The sequence below is a fragment of the Mastomys coucha genome, unplaced genomic scaffold (genome assembly GCF_008632895.1).
Source record: "Mastomys coucha isolate ucsf_1 unplaced genomic scaffold, UCSF_Mcou_1 pScaffold21, whole genome shotgun sequence".
In the NCBI taxonomy this organism is placed as follows: domain Eukaryota; kingdom Metazoa; phylum Chordata; class Mammalia; order Rodentia; family Muridae; genus Mastomys; species Mastomys coucha.
The window spans coordinates 109776350-109799600 of record NW_022196904.1 but is presented as its reverse complement, the minus strand read 5'-3'; the positions used below and the strand labels follow the sequence as shown (position 1 = coordinate 109799600).

The window sequence follows — 23251 nt, the reverse complement described above, 5'->3', positions numbered from 1 at the left end:
CATATTTTAAATTTTTATTTAATAAGTTTTCATATAAGAATATTATATTGTATGCATATAATATTTTTATGTTATATGTATATAATATTTATATGTATGGAAATTATATATATGTATGTATATGTATACATACATATATGTGTGTTTGTGCATTTTTCTAGACAGGGTATCTTTGTAGTCCTGAAACTTACTATGTATTCCAGGATGGCCTTGAACTCACACAGCTCTACCTGCCTCTTACTCCTGAGTGCTGGGATTAAAGTATGTACCAATATGCCCAGCCCATACAATATATTTTTATCATGTTTTCCCCCAACTCCTCCCAGATCCCCCTGCCTGACTTTATGCTCTCTTTTTCTCTGCCCTGAAATACTCTGTTAGAGAAAACTGATTTTCCTTCTGCTTGTGGGTACCAAGTGTGAATAGCTTCTTGGTTGGGGTGGGGGCCCTGGGTCTGCAAAGCGGTCACTTTAAATGGACAACACTGAATGCTCAGTGCAGGGCAGTCAGAACCCTCTTACTGCTCTGGGAGGAGAAGCGAAAGGCTCATCTGTAACTGATAAAGGCAAGTCAGGCCTTTCCCACACCAGGGAGGTCAGTGGTCTGAGATGCAATCAGAGCGCATCACTGGCAGCTGACCCCACTGAATGCCGCCTTCTATATGCATCTCTTCTTTATTTTTTTATTTTTAGACAGGGTCTTATGTGTCTCAGGTTGGCTTCACAGTAACAGAGAGCCGAGGCTGGCCTTGAATTCCTGGTCCTTTTGCCTCTGCCTCCAGAACTCTGAGATTATTAGGTCTGTGCCTCCACGCCTGGCTTCCTTGTTTCAATTTTTTTTTTCTTTTTTTTTTTTTTTTTTTTGAGACAGGGTTTCTCTGTGTAGCCTTGGCTGTCCTGGAACTCACTCTGTAGACCAGGCTGGCCTCGAACTCAGAAATCCGCCTGCCTCTGCCTCCCAAAGTGCTGGGATTAAACGTGTGTGCCACCACCGCCCGGCTCCTCATTCATTTCTAAATCTAGGGGCTACAGAGGCCTATTTAACACATTCGCAGTGCTGGGTCCTGTTGAGGAAAGAGCTCAGCGCACTCCAATTCCCTGCTATGGTTTGTGTGTGTGAGCTAAGGCAGTAGGGTTGTTACCAGTAAGTCCTGGGTCTGGTTAACATGTGTAACCAGCAATCCATCTTGTGTGTTTGGGGCGAGGTCATTCATAGTCTTCTGGCTCAGCTGCTTCTGTGGATCTCTGTCAGTGTTTCTGTCCATGCTACAAAACAAAGTGATTTGATCACTGTCCAGCCTCTCCACCATGAGTGTCTCTCTCTTCCCCTCCCCCTGCTCTCCCCCTCCTCTTAGGGCTCCTAAAGGAATCAGAAACCTTTTTTTAGTTCTGTGTGGAAACGCGCTCCTACAGAGTTTTGATAAAATGTTGCTTCGTGAGATTTTTTTTTCCTTGCAATTTAGGTAGATCTCAAAAGTCCCACTCTGTGTAAGATGTCACAATGACCATTTTTCAGCTCTTGCTTCAAGGCTCACCCTCCTCAATTCTCACGAGCAAATTCTTATTGCTATTTTCATCTGGGAAGCCAGATTTAGCAGGGATTTTCCAGAAATGTATCGCCCTGACCGTGGGAAGATATGGCTCCTCTGAGTCGTCATCATGAAACCACCTAAGTTTTCCTCTCCTGAGCCATGCAAGAACGTAAATGCAATGTACAGACAGCCATTTTCCGGGTTTGTTCAGCTCAGCTCGAGTGCACTGGGCAGTCATCAGGCACCTGCTGCTGTAAGGATCCGTGCTCCACAAGGGCGAGGCCGCCGACGAGATGGCAAGCACTCCCTTGGCATTTTTCTTCTAAGACAGGGCCTCTGCGTAGCCCTGACTATTCTAGAATGTGCTAAAGAGCAAGCTGGCCTCAAAAATCACAGATCTACATCTGCTTCCTGAATGCTGGGATTAAAGGCCCATGGCCAGCTAGTCTTGGTACCTCTGGAATTTGGGTGAACAGTTCTGTTGTGGGGCTGCCGTGTGCACTGGAGGGTGCTCAACGGCATCTCTGGCTTCTACCAGTCACTTGTGCCTTGTTTCCTTCATTTTAACAATCCCAAGAGCCCTAGACATGCCCCCTGGTGGTCACAATTGTCCCCAGTCATAGGGGAAACTTAGCCAAGCCTCAATGCTAGCACATGCACCCGGTCAGCCAGCACTGTTGACACTTCCTCCTCATCTGATGCTGAATTAGGTGATGGAGGTGAGCCAATGAGAAAGAGATAGCACTGGATCTGGGTACTTGAAAGCCAATGAGATACTGGGATGGGGTATAAAAGTTTGCCCAGTTCTTGCAATAAATGAGTCTGCTTTTGCCACTTGCCTGACTCTGGAAGTCTGTGTTGTTGACTCTGTGCCTTCTTACCCAGCCCCGAGAGTCTTGGTTAGGGTCTCGCAAGCAACACCCAGTTGGGAATCACCGAGATGGATATTGCCTTTGTACTTTCAGAGTTTCTAGTCATTAAAAAAATAAGGATTTATCTTATTTTGTATGTATAAGTGTTTTGCTTGCATATATGTAGTGAATTGTATGCATGCCTGGTGCCCACTGAGGCCTGGATCCCCTGGAACTAACATTCTGGATGATTACAGGCTGTCATGGATGCTGGAAACTGAACCCAGGTACTCTGCAAGAGCAACAAGTGTTCTTGATCTCCGAGCCATCTCTCCAAGCCCAGCACTTCTATTCTTGATGAGGAAACATATTTTTTTAAAAAAAATCAGTAGTGGGTTGATGGGATAGCCTAGTGGGTCAGGGTACTTGCCATCATGTCTGACAACCTGAGACTGATTTTCAGAACCTACACTGAAGGAAATAACAGACTCCTGAAAGTTGTCCTCTGACCTCCACATGCACATGCATTTGTATGTATGGTGCATGTGTATGCACACACACACACAAATATTAAAAAGTAGTGATAGGGAGGGAGGTCAGTAAAGAAGGGGGAGGAAGGACATACAACACCAGGCTGCTAACACTGTTTGATAAAGTCTCAAAGAATCACAAGAACCATAGACTAACAAAATGCCTGTACTAGGTATGAGAAACCTCCTACTGAATGGTGGTTACGGTAGTCCCAGTTACTCCCCAAACCATATAGACCATTGGCACGGCCAGTGGTTGCCTTTCAGAGGCTGAGGGTGAGCCTTTAGCTAAAGACACAGCAGACTTAGGACACAGGACTCAAATGATTCATGTGACCCAAAAACCTCTTTCAACAACTTAGCTTCCATGTTTCCAAAAATACTATGCAAGCTGCCAAGGCAGGGAAGCAATTGGACAGTCCTACTCAGTCACACATTGAACTATGACAACGGCCAGCATAGAAATATATCCATAACAGTACAATAAATAGCACTCATGTATCAGTGACAACCAATAGCTATCTGATGGACTAATGGCCCACTCAGCAGGAGGGATTATCAGGCCTGGTACTGGAAGCCTAGGCAGCTTGCATGGGCTAGTGAGGTAATGGATCTTAAAAAAGACTATGCTACTCCCGTATATACTAGAAATATACTTTACTAGACCAGACCAGCATAAGTCCTTACTATGTTCTAATCTTCCCCTTATACCCACAGATAAGTGTAGCTACTCCCATCCTTATCAAAGAAGCTTTCATTTACAGCAGATGGAGACCATCACGGAAAACAACAACTGCATACAGTGCAGAGAGGAGCCAACCATTAGGCTCCCAGCCCCAGTGGTTACATCTCCATCACAGCTCCCTGGATATTGTGGAAGAGGTGGTGGAAAGATTATAAGAGCTAAAATACCAGGTAGTCTGCTGTGAAAGTTTCTCCTAGAAATGGCTGCATAAACGAGAGCAGAACAATCACAGTATCAAGGGACATTTAACATGGATGAGGGAGAACTCTAAGAGGAACTACTCCTAAAGAACTACAGGCAATTAGTGACTCCCTGAAGCCTGAGAATTAGACTCTCCCAGGGATGAGCCTCCTTATTGGCTGGCCAATGTATGAGTTAGCCCTGAAACCACGTATACATAACAAATACAAACGCAGCCAGTTGTATTTATGTATTTGTGTGTGTGTATGCACATGAGCGCAAGTGTGCATGCACACACATCATTAGAAAAAGAGGGTATCAATTTGATTGGGGAATGGAAAGGGTTGAAGGGATGATAGCTGGGAGGAGGGGCCAGAGGGAGGAAAGGGAAGGGCAAAGTGATATAATTCTATTCCCATTAAAAAATCAGTACTTACAAACTAGCAAATGCTATGAATAGGATCATATTTGAATAGGAGTCTAGAGGGGTGTCTTTTGAACTCAAACCTTCTTGAAGCCTGACAAGGAAGCCATGCTAAGATTGTGGAGAGCAGGAGAAGGCAAGGGAGCGGCAAGATTGTGCATGGGAAGAGCCCAGCCTTTCCAGGGATGGAACACAAGACTACTGGGACAGAATATAGGGATTTCAAGATGGAGAACAGGGAAATACCCAGAGGAAGCTATGTTCTCTGCAAGAGTTGTGTTTATGCTCAAAAAGTGAATCCCTAGTGAGTGCAGACAACAGCTTCCTGAGTCCGAAGCTGTGCCGGATAGTTTTATGTTAACTTGACACAAGGTAAAGAAAGTCGTTTGAGAGGAGGAAACCTTAAGTAAGAAAATGCCTCCACCAGATCAGGCTGTACGGCAAGGCTGTAGGACATTTTCTTAAGTGATTGATGGGCGAGTGTCCAGCTCATTGTGGGTAAGTTCTATAAGCAAGCAAGCTATGCAAGCCATGTGGAGTAAGTCAGTAAGCAGCATTTATCTGTGGCCTCTGCATCTGGTCCTGCCTTCAGATTCCTGCCCTGCTTGAGTTCCTACCCTGACTTCCTTTGAGGATGAACTGGGATGTGGAAGGGTAAGCAGAATAAATCCTTTCCTCCACAAATTGCTTTAATCATGGTGTTTCATCACAGCAATAGAAATCCTGATAAAGCCGGGCAGTGGTGGCACATGCCCTTAATCCCAGCACTTGGGAGGCAGAGGCAGGTAGATTTCTGAGTTCAAGGCCAGCCTGGTCTACATACAGAGTGAGTTCCAGAACAGCCAGGGAGGGCTACACAGAGAAACCCTGTCTTGAAAAAGAAAGAAAGAAAGAAAGAAAGAAAGAAATCCTGATGAAGGCAGTAGTTCACAGCAGGTACTTCAGGCTGAGCAATCAGATCCTTCCTCAGGGAATTTTTACTTCTGTGTGAAGGGTCTAGAGCATGCACACACACTTAGACTGGAAAGATGTGTGTAGGAGAGTGGGTGGTAGGCTGGTCCCTCCATGGTTCCCATGGAGTCATTCTCTGGAGCATCTTTGCTGCTTGCCTGCCTCTGCCCAGGCTCATCTCTCTGTGTACCTTCTAAGTGATGTTCTTGGAAGCAAGGTAGTAAATCCATGGCATAAGATTTCTATGGCTGAGATACAATACAATGGCCAAAAGCAACTTAGTCATCTTACAACTCTCAGACCATAATCCACCGCTGAGGAATGCCAGGGCAGGAATTCAAGGCAGGAATATGGAAGTAGAAACTAAAGCAGAAGCCATGGTTATTTGCTTGCTTCCCATAGCTTGCTCGGCCTGCTGTCTTAAACTATCCAGGACTGCCTACTCAGGAGTGGTACCATTCCTGGTGGGCTGGGCTCTCTTAAATCCATCATCAATCAAGAAAATGCACCAAAGATTTGTCCCAGATAGATCTTCTAGGGGCATTTTCTCAATTTAAAGTCCCTCTCTCCATTTAAAGCCCCTCTTTCCAGGTGTCTCCAGTTTGTGTCATGTTGATGTAAAACTAATCAGGTTAACCTTCTCATGTCCCCTCTTCCTAGGCAGTCTTACACATGTTCACTATTTGAACTACTATCCACCCTCAGTGACTCTCACTTATACATCAAGAACCAAGACATCGGCCAGGCGGTGGTGGCGCACGCCTTTAATCCTAGCACTTGGGAGGCAGAGGCAGGCAGATTTCTGAGTTCAAGGCCAGCCTGGTCTACAGAGTTCCAGGACAGCCAAGGCTACACAGAGAAACCCTGTCTCGAAAAAACAAAACAAAACAAAACAAAACAAACAAACAAAAAGAACCAAGACATCTATCCCATCATGACTCCAGATTTTGGTATTCTGAACTGAAGATCTACCCTTTCTCCACCAGCTCCTTTCCCAGTTCCCATCTCTCATCCCCAAGCCACATCCTTGTTAAGAGACTTTCCAGGGTTGATTGGACTGATTGGAACTTTGTGATTGTGGAGTTAAAATTGTTGAGATTTAAAATCACATTATTTGGGACAGTGAAGTGGAAACTTTAAGGGTTCTTTGGGAAGTTGGTTGGATGGTGTTTTGCTAGGACAGACACATGAAGGAACGTTTCATTAAAGTGGACCCAGGTTTGAAAGGCTAAGGCAGACTTGTGAAGGAAGGTTTCACTGAAGCAGACACAAGAGAGGATGTTCTGCTAAAGCAAGCATGTGAAAGGACACGTGATGAAGGATTATTTGCTAACAACCCTGTCTCGAAAAACACAACAAAACAAAACAAAAACCAACCAACCAAACAAAAAAAAACCCAAAAACACAAAAATAAGGTTTGAAAAAAAGTTACAAGGCAGTCCCCCTCCCCCCCAGTTGAGACAGGGTTTCTCAACATAACCTTGGCTGTGTTGCAATTCACTCTTATAGACCAGGCTGGCCTCAAATTCAGAGATCCACCTGCCTCTGCCTCCCATGTGCTAGGATTAAAGGCATGCGCCACCACTCCTGGCTGTGGGCAGTTTTCAATTCAATTCTCCACCACTGTTTCTGACCTAACTTTCTTTCAACTATGGGGCAAACGCTTTGTTATATATTAACAGATTCCTAGCTGATGGACCATCATTGGATGGACCATAACTCCATTTTAAGATTAGAAGTCATCTTGTTACAAAGTCAAAATAAGTTCATTCCTGTTTTCTGTAGAAAATTTTGACCATGTCTTGACTTGCTCCCTGACTGTATCCTGACCTCTACCCTGATAACAATGTTCTGCCTAATAATTTTGAGCTGTTCTGCCAAGTTCCTATGTAACCAAATACCTCTGAAAATCTCCCAACCCTTGTAAACCCTAGCCTTGCAGTTTTGAGGCTATAAACACCCACTTCTCCTACGTTGGGGGCTGACCTCAAATCCTACAGTTATGGAGAGGCAGTCACTGGACTGGCTATATAATATGCACATATAATAAAGCCTGCTATAAATTTGGCTAATTTGGATAATGGTCTTTACTCTCATTCAGTGGGATTAGCACTAGCTCCCACATCACTGATAATCTTTATAGATTTTCCCCATGAAGCTGGACCTATCTAACTGAGGCACTGATATCACTGGGACATACTTTAATGCAAGATTCTTATTCTTTGATTATGAAAGTTTATACAACTACTTACACACGGAAATGTAGTACTCAAGGATTTAGACAACCTAAATCCTTGCTGCTGCTGGGCCGTGGTCACTCATCCTGGCTAAGAACAAGTCCTCTCATCCCCTCTCTGGGAGAGCTGCATCTTGCTTTCACAGTGCTCACTGGCACTGGATATTTGTTGGGGACTTCAAACTTGCTCTGTCCAAGAGGTTAAGTTAGGTGAGTCCACACAGGCCTGTCCTCCTCCTCCTGTTCTCTGGCTCAGAGAAACCATCATCTTTGATTTGTTCTTGATGTCCATTCCTGTTATCTAATCCATCCTCTAATCTCATCAATCTTAGCTCTCACAAATGTCTCCATCTACCTTGGTCTCCTTGGCACTCCCCACCCCCGTTCCTGCCACCCCATTTTCATAGGCTTTCAATAGCATATATACTAATTACATATAATAATAGGTTTCACTATGACATTTTCACACATGTATATAATTTTTTTTTTTCATACAGGGCCTCTCTGTGTATTCCTGGCTGTCCTGGTACTCACTAGATAGACTGGGCTGGCTTTGAACTCACAAAGGTCTTCCTGAATGCTGGGATTGAAGACGTGAGACACCATACCCAGTTATATAGTGTATTTTGGTGTTTAACTTTCCACTTCTGCTTGAAACTGTCAAGCAGACAGTCTTCCCTCCTCACCAACCCCCTTCTTCTTTTCAACCAGTTCCATTGTCTTTGATTTTTGCTTTATTTTTATTTACAATTCTGATGACCCAGTGTGTTCAATCAGGGTTGCTTACAGGAGTGGGACATCTTACGGTGGCTACACCACTGAAGCGGATGTCTCCTTTGTCTCCCAGTGACTATTAATTGGATTTAGTCTCAGGGAAGGATGGAACCTCATGTCCCTTCCCTCCTTTGTGACAGTTTTGAGGGGGCCAAGTTTGTACAAATAACTACAGCTGCAGAGTTCCGGAGTGCAAGAGCCACATCATGCCTTCAAGAAAGTCTTCCACAACCCTTCCCAATTGATCACTTGCATTCATCCCTCTCTCCCCCTCCTCTAGGGCTAGGCACAGGCTGTTACAGTTCTTGTATTCCTTGCCTCCTTGTGTGCCTTTTGTGTTCTTTGAGCCTGAGGTCCTCTGACCTTTCTTGCCAGCTGCAGGGTGACTGGCCGGGCTGCATCCCTTGGTATCCTTATCTAACTGATTCACTTCTGTTCAAAAGCTTTCCTCTGTTCCTAGGGTGGAGCCCTTAAAACAGCCTTCCAGATGCCATGTGGTTGGGTTGCTGGCCACCTCCTTCTCTAGAGCTCCCAACTTACTGCTGTCCTCCCACCACGGCCTTGGGAGGTCCCAGAGAGCTTTCCAGTTCCTTTAAGCACAGGACCTTTGCCTGTGTTGCTGTTTGTACTCTGTAGCATTCTTCTGTCCCCACACATGACTGGTCTTAGGTGGTCCAGCTAAGCCACCACAGTCTCGAGAGAACTCTCCAGCGTTCTTCCCGCCTTAGACTCCCTTTTGTGTGGATTTTCACGTTCCTTCCCTTGAGGGGGCTCACTTTAGCTTGGAATCACAGTCGCCAGCTAGCTAGGATGCCGTTTACAAACTGGCACTTTATACTGGAAGGTGCATGGGAGTGAAAGCCGAGAGGGAAGAATTGTGTTAGCTGTTTGGGAGAGTGGTTACGTGACACAGCCCAGGCTGGCCTCAACTGTGCAATTTCTCCCGCCACAGCCTTCCGAGTGCTGAGGTCACAGGCATGTGGCACAACTGAGGAAAGGGAGGGTAGGAGGTATTGCTTCTAGGATTTCTGTTCATCCCAGGCACTTGTAGAACTCACTAATGACCTGCTTCTCAGGTTCTGTGAGGTACACCATTCATTACAATTCCTCACCCTTCTAGTAAGCAAGCTGGCTCCTTAACATTTCTGACCCTTGCATTCATCCCTCCCTCCCCCTCCTCCAGGGCTAGGCACAGGCTGAGAGCAGCTGGGCAGGGTGTGGCTTCATGGCTTCACTGAGAACTGTGAACTCCCACTCTCGACCTTGTGCTGTTCGTTTGGCAGCTTGTTAGTTCCTTTCCTGCCTTTGGATGTTCCAGGTCAAAGTGGTAATGAGAACCCTAACATCTGTAACCCCAGTGTCTCGTTCCCTTCTCCTTGGGGAGTGATTAACAGTTTGCAGCAATTAGGCCTTAACCAGTGGATTCTGGGGTGACTTGTGTGAGCAAATGGATGAGGGCTGACTACATAAAGCTAACAATGTGGCGTGCTAGAGAGAACCCTGGACTTTTGGCTTTTCAGTTGAGAATGAGATGGGACTTGTCATCACCGCTCTGCCCACTAACTCCACTGTCAAAAGCCAAGATGACATTGTGAGAATACTCTGCCAAATGCCAAGTGTAACAGAACTGTAGAATACCATAAGTTTCCAGTTTACTCCTCTGTCGCTGTGAAAGAACACTGCCAGGGAGCGAGAGGGAATCGAAACTGTATTCAGATTATATTGTATGAGAACCCAGGGCAGGAACTGAAGCAGAGGCCATGGAGGAATGCTGCTTTCTGGCTTGCTCCCTAGGGCTTGTTTGTAAGAATTGAGCAAATAGGGACACCTCATAAAAATACCAAGGAGCAAGGAATGTCCATTAAGCCTAAAGACAGAGCTTCAGAAGGGTCTACCCAGCAAACATCAGTCCCCAGGAGATGCCCTAATTGTGGGGAGTAAAGCCCGGTTCCAGGAAATGTCCCTGGGAGGGTGAATCTCCCCCAACCCCTCCTACATGCAATCGGTATCTCCTCCTTACCTGGGGCACAGAGGTCAATGGAAACAAAAGACAATGGGCTCCACCAATGAGAGATAACCAACTCATGCTGTAAACTTAGGTACTGGGAAGGTATAAAAAGTGTGTGCTTTTGTTCCTGAGGGTCGCCTTTGCTCCGAGTGCAGGATGACCCCAGTATACTGGCAATAAAAACCTCATGCAGTTTGCAGCGCTCTCCCTCTCGATTCTTCGTGAGTGGGGGGACCCACGCCGAATCTAACATGTTCAGCCTGCTTCCTTATATAACTCACAACTGCCTGTCTAGAGGTGGCCCTACTCTACATAGGCTGGGCCTTCCCACATCAATCATTACTTAGAAAGTGCTCCACAGGCTTACCCAGGTCAGTCTGATGGAGGCATTTTCTCAGTCGAGGCTTCCTTTCCCTAGGTTAACTGGAGTTTGTGTCTGGTAGCTAGAGCATGAGCTGTACCTTCAAGCACCCCAGTTATTATCTACCTTTTATAGTGCCTCTTCGGGGATGGAGTGTGCTGATCCTGGGAGGGACAGGGATGAAGAAGACACAGCCTTCCCTTTCTGGACTGGGTACAAACGCCAGCTTGTTTGTGAGCACCTAACTGGAACAGCATCCCTCTGCTGGCTGCACTGCTCCTCTCTGTTGCACGGTTCACCTTCTCTCCTTCTCTGTGGTTACCATCTGCCCCCTTTTTCCCACTGAAGATGCTTGAGGGCAAGAACTTTGTAATGTTTACCAATAGACTGTTGTGCTTGAAAGGATGCCTAGAGCTAGTTACTGCAGGAAGCGATCAGCAGTAAGGACCCTGCGGGGATGAGGCAATGGGCTCTCACCATTAGTCCACAGAGCCTACTCCCCACTGGGCTCCTAGGCCCTTTGCTGTCAATGCATGTAAGATGCCTGTCCCTTGGCTCTAAATCTAATCACAAGGTAAAAGCCCACCAGGTACAATGTAGCGTGCTATTTCATTCTGCCAATGAATTCTGGAATTTCAGAATGTGGAGTGCAGTGGAGAATTCCAGATTGTTCCCAAGGACAAACTGAAGTATACCTTCTAGGAGAAAATACCTTTAAACCACGAGGAAGAAACTTTCAAAAATTGCTGTCCTTGCTGAGTATAGTCGTGCTTGCCACTAATCTCAGCACTTAGGAGGCAGAGGTAGGCAGGTATCTGTGAGTTGAGGCTGGTCTAGTCTATTTGTGAGTTCCAAGGCAGCCAGAGCTACATAGTGAGACCCTGTCCTGGGGAAAGAAAATTTAAAAAGCTATTCTCTTAACTTATGAGGCCCTAGGGCCCGATAGTCTGATGGAATGCCTGTTCTTTCGTTGGGAGGCCTGGATCACCCCCAGTCAGTGTCTACCCCCTTTTTTTTTTCCAGTGTAGGCTATTGTCTGAGGGTTCCAGTTAGTCTCAGCTTTTGTTTTCCAACCACTGTGACTATCCTTGAGCAATGCAGGTATGGAGTTCAGCACAGAGGGGTACATTGAGGATGCACTGCCCTGGTTGGTTGGTGGGTCCAGAGAAGAATGGATGGATCCATGGGCAGGTTACAATTTTGGTCAAAGCACATTGTTATTAGAGTTAGTGGATAAAAGAAGTCAGCTACCTTCCCAGCTAGTTAACATCTGGGTCTAGGAAACTCTCAATTATTTAATTCATGAAAAGGCAACCTAGAGGGCTAACATTTTTATACCCATTTATGTATTTATTTAGCGTATATGTACCTGCAGGTACACCCCACAATGTACCTGTACTCAAAGGACAGCCTTGAGGAGGTTCTTTCCTTCCACCATGTTGGTCCCAGGAATCAACTTAGGTTGTCAGGTTGGTGGCAAATGCTTTTATCTGATGAGCAATCTTATTGGCCCAGGGCTTGTTTGTTGCTACTGTAGATTTAAAATTTTATTTTTATGTGTATGGTTTAATTTTTAAAAAAGATTTACCTAATGTGGAGCATTTTGCACGCATGTATGTATGTGTATCACGTGTGTGCCTGGTACTGGAGGAGGCCAGAAGAGGGCACTGGGTCCCTGGAACTGGAGTTAGATAGTTGTGGGCTGCCAGGTGGGTTGTGGGAACTGAGCCTGGGTCCCGATGGAAGAGCAGCCGGTGCTCTTGTTGAGCCATCTCCCTAGTGCCTAGGCCTGGTTATCTAAATACAGTTACTCCACTGCTCCTGTGCAATCCATGTTACCAGAGTGAGCCATCACTCTTGTATAGAACCCTGCACAGTTCCTTGGAACTCTGAGACCCAAAGCTTGCCATTCCTTCAGAACCACTTCTTGCTTATCAGCCCCCCCATCACACACCCCCTGCTCTGTTCCCTGGCAACCCCTACTCACATGCTTTACCATTTCATACCATCCTTAAGCCATGCTTACTTCTACAAACATCTTAACCCCCTGTCTTCCAAGAAACCCCAGAATCGTATGTGTTACCCCACAGTGGAAACTCCGTGGAAGTCCTGCTGTCTCTACAATGTCCTATATCAAGTTGCCTTGGTATCTGCCACAGAGCCCAGCACCAAGTACATAAATCTTTCTCCTTTGGCCAATGCTTAACCACTCTCTCTCCCCACTTGCCAACCCTTGTGACACTCACCTTCATCTGCATTTCTTCATTTACATCTCCATCTTTGGAAGAAAGCACAGCAGGACCTCTCTGCTCCTCCAAACAACTCTATGGAGCAGCTTGCCTGTGAGGTAAGTGTTAGCTGGTCTCCAAGGTAACAGACTGCACCACAGACAGCTTGGGGCAGGGAAATGCAAAGAGCTTGCTCACCCCAGTGATAAAGGGGCTCCTTGACTGTTGCAAGTCCCTCTGTCGGGTTGGTTAGTCTGTTTCTTTTCCTGATAAAGGCAGGACGTGACCAGCTTTTCTAATTTTTGAACCTCTTGTCGGCCCAGACTATGGTCTCGGCCAGTGGAGCCCTGCTGCCTGCTGCCTTCTTGTGGCAGGAGTGGAGGAACAACACAAGGGAAGCCCAAGAGCTTTCCTCCTCAGTTCCCCTGAGGACCGGGAACCAGCCCTAGGAGATCTACCAGCACCAGGCCAAGGCCTAGCTGGAGTCAGCAGGTCAGTGACTCTGCAGCCAGGTGCTCCAGAGGTCATTCACTCCAGCAGTTCCCAAACCCAGGGACTCAAGAGGACTCACCTGTGTGGTCTGGTCTCATTAGGAGAGTAGCCCAGGCCTGTGCCCCGGTGCTGCAGGGCCCTTTAACAATGGCCTCAGCGATTGTGATGTAACTAGCGCTTGGCGCACAGTTTCACACTCCTCTGAACCTTTCTACAGACACAGAGATGAGGGGCTCCACCCAGGGTCCCCCAGCTAGCAAGTGGCTAAGCTCTTCTGATCCCAGTTACCCTTAAGATGGTCTTCATTTCCGGAACCTTTTGCTTCAGAAGCTGGAACTCCTGTGACTTGGGGACTTGTCTTTGAGGTGCTCATTCCAGGCCAAATCAAAAACAACCAAACTTCCCTAACAGAAAATGGTAATTGCCAGGTTCTGTGGGTTGCAAATGCCCTGTGTAAATACTGTCAACACCAAGGCAGGCAGGCAAGGGGCAGGTCAGAAAGGATCGAGGGGATGACAGTACTATGATCAGAGGGCTGTGATGTGAACAGAGGTCAGGGGGCACATGTGCCCACCTTGAGGGGAATCCTAGGTGGGAGGCCACAGGTACAGAGCCAGCTTGTATTCACTGAGACCCTGTATACAAGGGTTGGGTCGGGTGGAGAATCCTGGGTGGAAGCTGGTTAACTTTTTGGCATTATTTTTTGAAATGTAAGGGTCCCAGACAGGCAATCTACTTCCTCATCTCTTGCTTCTGAGATACAAAGGGTTTCGCAGTGTCTTGTTGTGTTTTCCCTTTTTAACATTTCAAGGGACGCCCAACACTGAGAACTCCTGTGCTGCCTTCTTTCACTTGAGCTCACTCAGCACATTCTGGATCCACTTGTGCTACAAAGAAAGCCAGGATGGTTTATGGAGACCACGGGAGAGGGAGAGGAGAAAGCTGTGTGACAGGCTCAGAATGTGCAGCTGACTAAGTGTTGGCACTGCAGGCACACACACCACACCCAGCACCGTACCTTTTGTAGCTCTCTACAGTGTGTCTCTTGTTGAGTATCAAAGCACAACAGGGATATGTCTCCTTTCCTTTGTTTTTTTTTTTTTTCGAGACAGGGTTTCTCTGTGTAGCCCTGGCTGTCCTGGAACTCACTCTGTAGACCAGGCTGGCCTCGAACTCAGAGTACTGAGATGAAAAGTGTGTATCTCTGCCTGGGTAGGTTAGTTCTTTGGAGTTGGCTGGGTCCATTCATCCATCTCTGGCCATTCTTTTAAAAGCTCTTACCTGGTAACATTATTCCCACTTTATGGTGGGATATATTTTTCAGAGATTAACTTGTATTTTCCATTACTTCAAACTGAACAGGTGCTTCTTGTGAGGTTGAGAAGCAGCACGAAGTCAATTGCTTTTTTAAATTCCTTACTAAGAGAGACATGCCAAAGGAGGAGAGGGGAGGAATGTGTTTAAAGTCAAGAATGGGGCGTGTGCCCGGCAGTGGTGGCGCACGCCTTTAATCCCAGCACTTGGGAGGCAGAGGCAGGTGGATTTCTGAGTTCAAGGCCAGCCTGGTCTACAGAGTGAGTTCCAGGACAGCCAGGGCTGCACAGAGAATCCCTGTCTCGAAAAACAAAAAAAACAAACAAACAAACAAACAAAAAAAAAACCAAAAAAAAAAAAAAAAAAAAAAAAAAAAAAAAAAAAAAAAAAAAAAAAAAAAAAAAAAAAAAAAAAAAAAAAAAAAAAGAATGGGGAGTGTATCAAGTTACTTTTAATTAAAAGAGACAGAAACTCAAACTCGCTTAAGGGGTGTGTGTGTGTGCAGGCTTCGGCCAAATGGTCTCTCTGTCTCAGCTCTCTTCTGTGATAGCTCAATTCTCAGGCCAAGGCTCCTTAGGTTTGGCAGGAAAATCTGGACCCAGCAACACCAATTTCTGCCCCCACAACCTAGCAACTGAGAGTTTTCTTCCTAGGAGCTCCGACGAAGCTTGGCTCCTTGGTCACATGCCACCATGCTCCCTGAACCAACTGCATGACTGACTGTGGCTGCCATCTAGCTCTGCAGCCAGGTGGGATCAGGCACTAAGTCACATGAAGGAGCAGTTTTTCAAAAGTTTTGCTTTTTGCCTTTCTGTGTGTGGCTTATGCATGCACACATGTATGTTCAGAGGTTAGAGAAGTGGGTCAGGTGTCGTCTTCTATCATTTTCCACTTTCTTTAAGGTAAGGTCTGTCCTTGAACCCAAACCTCTTATCTTTTGGCAGGGCTGGGAGCCAGCAAATCCCAGTAGTCCTCCTGTCTCTCCCCCTTAGCACCAGGGTTTACAGGCTTGCACAAGTGCACACTTGATTTATTTCATGGGCACTGAGAGCTGAACTCAGGGTCCTGTGGTAGCATAACAAGCCAGTTAACCAGAGCCAACCTTTTTCCCCTTGGTCTTTGCTTTTTAACTAGGACTGTGAGGTTCAAATGTCTCTGAGGGAAGCTACCAGGCCAAGGATGTTCTCCAGAAGACAGACATCAAGAAACCAGACTGAAAATTAGAAGAAGTAGAGGCCTGCTTCATGCTTGGTAGCAACACTTTGGTGAGGTGGTAAGACCTAAGAGAAGAGATGGGTTCTAGCTCACCAGTTTGTCACACCCCACATATGGGGCAGGCACAGTAAGGCCACTGCACCACCCGGCATGAGACTCCTTAAGTCCTATTAGTGTATGTGTGGACAGATGACAAATAGTCCTGAGATCCATGGATGTCTGCATGATTTGGGTTCCTTAGTAATTGATATATTTCCTTCCTCCAAGGAAGAATGTGGCTGGTTTTTAAGTGCCCTTGGAGGAAAATGGGATATCTCCCTGGGGGTTTAAATCCTGAAAAAGTGCTAGAAGCCAATGGGTGGTGGTAGTCTTAGTTTTACCAATTAAAGATGCCAATGCTGTGTAATACCACTGAATATGACTGCAAAGAGAAGCCTTGACAAGAAAGAAACTGAGATTAAAGACAATTTTCAGTAATTTTTTCATTTTTTCTTTGAACAAAGAAGATAATATTCAGCAGGTGCTCTCAGTAAGGAGCAGCTTTTAAACAGGGTGCTTTTGTGATTCTCTGCATTCTGCATCTAGAAACAAATCATGGATTTAGCTTCTAATGCCAGAGCCAACAAAATCATGCAACTTGGACGAGCTATTTTTGTTTCCTTTAGCCAAACTGGCAAGGCACTGCACTGCAGCAGGAGTTCTGCACCTGAAGTCAAAGGAGCTGGGTGTTGGAGACCCAAACTTAAACCAATTACTACAACTTACAGAGAGAGCCGGGGCAGTTTCAGCCTGGAGAGCTAGGAAAGGGTAAAGATGACAGGGAAAAGCACAGACTATATGATTTAATGTAACTTCTTTTCCCTAAACATACTGAATACCATTATTATTCCCCACAGCACTCTGCCTTAACAGACTGGCAGACTGTAAAGTACTGGTATTTGGTAAGTTTTTTTGTAATCTGAGAAGCATTCCTTATAAGAGCAAAAAATAAAACAAAAAGCCTCAAAACACTCCCTCAAACCCTCAAAGGAGAAATAGCCTACACAGATAAAGGACGTGTGTCCCCAGACATCCTCTCTAAGATGCAATGGCACCTAAAAAGTCTTGGCATATGTGTGTACAGAGTCTCACCTCTTGTTAAACTAATCAACTGCAGGAATAGCCAAGAAATAACAAGGCTCTACTTTTCCAATAGTGATTGTATCTGTGAGAAAATTCCCCTATTTCGGCTGTGGAGCTATGGCAATTGATGGCTGTGGGGCTGGCAGCAACTTCTCTTTTCTTTCTTTTTTTTGTTTTTTCCAAGACAGGGTTTCTCTGTGTAGCCTTGGCTGTCCTGGAACTCACTCTGTAGACCAGGCTGGCCTCGAACTCAGAAATCTGCCTGCCTCTGCCTCCCAAGTGCTGGGAGTAAAGGCGTGTGCCACCACCACCTGGTCCTTTTTGTTGTTGTTGTTGTTGTTAAACATTTTTTTTCAAGATTTATTTATTATTATAAATGAGTACACAGAAGAGGATGTCAGATTTCATTATGGGTGGTTGTAAGCCACCATGTGGTTGCTGGGATTTGAACTCATGACCTTCAGAAGAGCAGTCGGTGCTCTTACTCTCTGAGCCATCTCACCAATAACGTGGCTGTGGCTGTGGCTGTGCTGGTGGCTTCTTGGAGCCTCCTCACCATTCTGCAGTGGGTTTAATTAAGTTCTCTTCCCCTAGAGGCTGGAAAAGAAAGGGAGAAACAGAAGCGACCTGGAACAGTAGGTCACATGACTGTATAGCCTCTCCAGTCCTGGAACTCACTCTGTATGTGGACCAGGCTGGCCTTGAACTCAGAAATCCGCCTGCCTCTGCCTCCCTGGCAGCAACTTTTCATCCAGCGTGTGTCTGCTGGTAGGTTGCCCTGTGATGCAGGCAGTAGGGCCGAATTTGATGGGTTACTGAGAGCAATTTACAGAGGAGACATGAAGGTGGAAGGGGCACATGTCTGGAGGGGTGTGGCAGAGTGGGAGAAAGGAAGTGTGGATAGGATCAAGATATATTGTGAATGTGTCAGAAATTGTCAAAGAGTAACTATTTAAAAACATTTTTAAAGAAAAAGAAAATACCCAGTAAGTTCTTAATGTTTCTTGGGAAGGTGGGTTACGAGTGGGCACTTATCATGTTCAACACTCCTGGGCTTTAAAAGGAAGTGTTTTTATTTATGTGTATGTGTGTGCAGTGCCCGTGGAAGCAAGGAGAGGAGGGCACTGGATCTCTTCAAGCTGACCTTAAAGGTGATTGTGAGCTGCCCGATGTGGGTGTTGGGAACTAAATAAATGGTCCTCTGTAAACGCAGTCTCTCCTTGTGAGAACTGCCCTCATAATAGCACTTGGCACCAGAGGTATCGGATGGCCCAAGCAGTGGTGCTGAGTGGCAAGCATGTGGTGGCATTCCAACTAGTAAGTCCATCTTGCTAGACACTGACCCATCAGTCAAATGCGTAGCAGTGGACTAGCCACATCTTTGTTAGATGTGCAGAGTAACTTTTACTCAAGGAGACAATATGAATAACCAAGTAGATCTTTGGTTCTTTAATTGCACTTCAATGAAAATCAAGGCGATGTAAGAGAGAGCTGCTTTAATGGACAAACAGATCTGTCTTAAATAATTAATATGAAATGTCAAAGCAATGTGAAAAGTGCCAGAGAAAAGGGCCCAGGATTTATTTTACTGGGAAGCTGTCCTGATCTACACAGTGGAATATTAATGACAGCTGTACTGTTACTTTCCATTGCTGTGATAAAACAATATGACCAAAGCAACTTAGAGAAGGAAGGGTTTATTTGGCTTATGGTTCCAGAGGCATACGTCAACCATGGTGGGGGAGCATGGCAGAGCAGCAGGCACGGTGGCCAGAGCAGAAGCTGAGGTCTCTCATTGTGAACTGCAAGCCTGGAGCAGAGGGCTGGGAATGGCATGCAGCTTTGACATCTCAAAGCCTAGCCCCAGTGACATGTTTTCTCCTCAAGGAGACACCTCTTCTTAAACCTCCTCAAACAGCCACCAACTGGGTACCAAGAATCCAAACATCTGAGACTATGGGGCACAGTCTCATTCAAGTTACAACTATTCCCGACTAAAGGTGAGCAAAGTGTGGGCTCACACACCATGCTAACAGTCAACCAGGAGGCAAAGTCTCCATAAGTGAAAGTGCTACAGTACTTTTCTGAGACAGGCTAGCCTTGAGCTTCCTGTGTAGTTGAAGATTACTGTAAGCCTTGGCGTCTACGTCCCGAATGCTAGAACTACAGGCAAGCCCCACTCTACCCAGGTTACTCAGGGCGGGGACTGAACACAGGGCTCGGTGTACACTCTACAAAGTAACTTCTTTAGCAAGAGAGCTACATCTCTAGAAATAAACATTTAAAGTTAAAATGTATTAAAAGTAATAGAAGCCTTTTTAGTTTCTTTAGTAGACAATTTATTTTGATAAACTTGCTCAATAACAAAAATACAAGTGAAGAAATTATGTTCACTTTATACAGTTGTATTAACAATTTGTTTTGAAACTATTAATTGAAAAATGTTATAACCAATTAGAAAACAATTCTTAATAAAGTTTTGGATAATATACAGACCTTGACCACAAACTAAAATCTCCCAAGGTAATACAACTAAAATTCTGTGTAGACAATTCTACCTACACAGACTACCTTTTTCCTTCATTTTTTATCCTTCAAAAATTTTCTAAAAGACAGCTTACTGTTTTGACTTGTGAATGTAAATTTAATTTGAAAAATAAGATCAAAGTGGGTTGATATAACAGTTACTATAACCAGAGTAACCGGTGACTAGTAGTCTTTTAATAAAGACAAAATAAATGCAACATGTTCTTCTCATGAAGCCCATGATGCAAAATAACAGCTAAGAACAGATCCAAAGTTAGTTTCCAACAATTTTTAAGGACCTTTCCTCTAAACCAATAGATTGCCTGTCACCAGGACTATTTATTTCACTGAAGAGATTAAACAGTGAACTCACACAACACCACACAGAGAAATCAAAGCTGTAGGCAAAACCCAAGAATGTGTTTTGGTCATCTAGAACATTACAAAAGAAAAAAAAGGCATCCTTCAAAAACTAAACAGATGGAACAAAAAATAGGTTTGTGAGAGACGGAAGAGTCAGAAACATCACACCCACACACTAACAACACAACATGGATCACCTTTGGAAAGAATTGTACTAATCGTTGCTTTTAATGAACTGAAGATTTTTATCTTTACAGATGTTTAGGTTTGTTCGATAGGAGCTTCCCCAAAACTCAAACTAGTTCAGTCTTGTGCAAATAAAACCTAAAAATAGTTTTCAGCAGATTTTACAGTGATATTCTTAGGCATGAGAAGAATGTACACTCTAAGAACAATGTAACAGACAAAACTTGACAAATGATTGCACCATAAAAGTGTTTTATATACATTTTACAAGATATGATTCCTGCTATAAATTAATACTGTGCTATGTAGTACTCGTAGTGACCTTTTAAAAGCAGCTGCTGGCAGCTGTCTGTCCTTCCACTTACAGGACTTAGGTTATACGGATGAGTCCACTTCAACAATGTTTGGTCTGAGAGAGTTTACAAAGACTGGACTTCACATACTACTCGATGGGATGGTTCTAATCCTGGGTTAGAGCGCTGAGTGGCTAGAGGGGCTTTCCCCCATCAGCTCTTCATGCACTGGTCTTCCAAGACAATGATGAAATTAAAGACAATTTAATGGTTTGGGTAATAGATACAAATAAAACCTAAAATTTTGTAATCTTACGCAATACCACTGTAAATGAGAGAAGTAAACAGTGGGGAAATTCATAGCAGCTGAGAAACTTTCTCTCCCCATGCTCATGATCCAGTTAAAAATATTTTGAGAAACTATTTACAATAAAATCCATCTTTTTTAAAGAGAAAAGCTCTTGGTCATGTCAGTTAATTTGAACTATACTTTGCTAATACTTTGTATCAGTGGTATAATGCCAACTACCAAACCTTTCCTTCGGAGTGACCCATTTGACTGACGACTGATCAAAGCCCAATCCCGAATGTCCACAGAACATGTCTAGTGGAGGCCTTAGAACTGCCTGGATGGAACAGGTGGTGGAAAGTGTCCTTCCTCCGACTGACTGCAGGGTTCTCACACAGAAGGGTCCACTCTTCCAAAGTTCCTGTATGAGCCCAAACACTGGATTTTCATTCACAATTTAATACTGAGACAGGTGAAGAGCAAACACCCTGGTGAGGACTGACCAAGCCTTCCACTCTAGATTGAATCTGAGCGGGAGCCCATCTCTCAATACCATCCTGTGAGGAATAATCAAGCTTCTTAGGAATCATTCCTGCTTGTATGCAGCGCAGGCTCTGTGGGGCTTGTACTCTGCCCACCGACAGAGACACTTGGATTGCCATTCACTCTACAGAGGACAAACTCACTTCACTGTCATGAAACAGCCCTGTGACCAGATTCAAACAAGTGTTCACCAGGAAGAATCTAGATGTTGACACAGGCATGGGAATGTGGGGAGAAAAGGACTGGGTTTTAAAAGTACTTGTGAGTTCAGAATCAGCTGCATTGCTGTTTCTAGAAAAAAAAACTCTTAAGGCTGTGTGGGTTTAATGCAGCCTTCAAAGCAAATGCAAGAGCGTTAGCTTTTCAGCAAACATAGGTGTAAAGAATATAAAGGAAATATTGTATTGCTCAAGTGTTTGGTGAAGATCTACTAATAATACAGATAAAATGCAATTGTTACGGGAGAGCAGAATTAGTGTTGTAAATAGCCAAAACAGCCAAATAATTGCTAGTGACCTTATGTTTATGTGAAGTTGTATGCTTGAACATACTGCATTGTTAATGTCGCAGACTGAACCAGTGGAAAAAATGAATGTCTGTACAATAGATGATAGTTGTTACTCATTCCAACAGTGTCAGATTCCCCAAACTATAAGGTTTGACATGACCTTACCTTTACTATCATATACAAATAAATTAAACCTAGAAAGTATCTTTAGCTTAACTTAAAATTGCACCTAGAAAGGTATGGAGTTATTTGTACCTATTACAGAAACCTGTCAAAATCAAGGGCTGCTACAAAGAATGAGGTAAACTGAAGACTCTCTCCACTATGCAGCCTTCAGATAAATGGCTTTTTTCTATTGAGTTCTAGGTTGCACACCACAGTGTTTTGCTAGCAAGCATTCAGAGTTCTCATCCAGGAACTGTTTGCATGTGTGCATATACAAATGTACACACACATACACACACACACATATACACACTGTATACTGCATCAGCAAAATATATATATTATATATATATTTATATAAATATAAGGAAGATTTCCCCCACCCACCCCAAACTTGTTTCTTAGTGTTTTCTTTTTTCTTTTGTACACAGAGATTAGGGAATTTTAGAATCTTTACATACATTTTAGCAAACAAGTTTTGATCTATTGGCTTCTTGGTGCAGTAATGCAACGGCAATCCATTGTGGTGCCAGAGGCTCATTACATGACGAGGAAATTGAGAACACTAATGTCTTAGGAAGTGAGGCCAGCCCCACACAAACCTTCTGCACCCTTCTGGTCCACCATGATTCATAAATACTAGACTTTCCCCCCCCTCTCAAATGAATCATTAGACATTAAAAACAGATCAACAGAGTCACAAGGGGCCACATGCTTTCAGTACAAAGCACTCTCCTTCACTAGGTTGCTATCACAGTGCAGACTGCCTGCCTGAATATGCTCAGGAGATTTAGTCAATATTGTATTTGGTTATGGAAAAGGCTCTCATTCTTTAAAATCCAAAGTGCATAGTGAGAACAAATCAAAGCAATTTTTCCTTTCCGGCATCAGGTTCATCTACGCATCTTCCTATGAGAGGACTGCCCAGATGCCTCCTCTTTGTCCTCCCAACCTCTAAAAATAAAAAATAAAATAAAAAAATAAAAAGTTAAGCCGTTTAGACATTCGTCAGCCTGGTAAACAGACTTTGCCAGCAAACAGAAGTCCTACTATTGTGAAGAAAATCGATAAGACAAAAAGTACATATGATGACCCAACTACTGTGTTGTTGGGTAACTTATAAGGTTGACCTCCGACTTCATTGATGTAAAATCCTATTGGAAATATTAGGGCAGCCATACAGAAAAGGATCACTGTAAAACAAACCAAAACACAACATTAGTAACATGCTTTGGTGATGAAAAAAAAAAAAAAAATGAAAACTTGGTACAAGACAATTTCTATAAGGGCCTGTGGATTGAAAACAAGGCCAAACCTGTGGTAGCATAATGAGCCTGGTCAGAGGACCTGCACACACTACACTGCACACAGTTCTCCGAAGCCCAGCAAACTACACACAAGAAAGCTGGGTTACAC

At 44.5% G+C, this 23251-nt stretch overlaps 1 protein-coding gene and 1 long non-coding RNA gene across 2 annotated transcripts in view; one reads left to right on the top strand and one right to left on the bottom strand.

The window, feature by feature from the left end:
* Positions 1–23251, bottom strand: part of Vwa3a (von Willebrand factor A domain containing 3A) — a 133669-nt gene that overhangs the window by 50857 nt on the left and 59561 nt on the right. Inside the window, exon 3 of the mRNA XM_031388141.1 lies at positions 1142–1265. Within this exon, the coding sequence (XP_031244001.1) occupies positions 1142–1265 (124 nt within the window). The remainder of the gene's footprint in view (positions 1–1141; positions 1266–23251) is intronic.
* Positions 13525–16317, top strand: LOC116102892. Its single transcript, XR_004123315.1, has 2 exons — positions 13525–13728; positions 15760–16317. It is a non-coding gene; the product is annotated as an uncharacterized LOC116102892 (long non-coding RNA).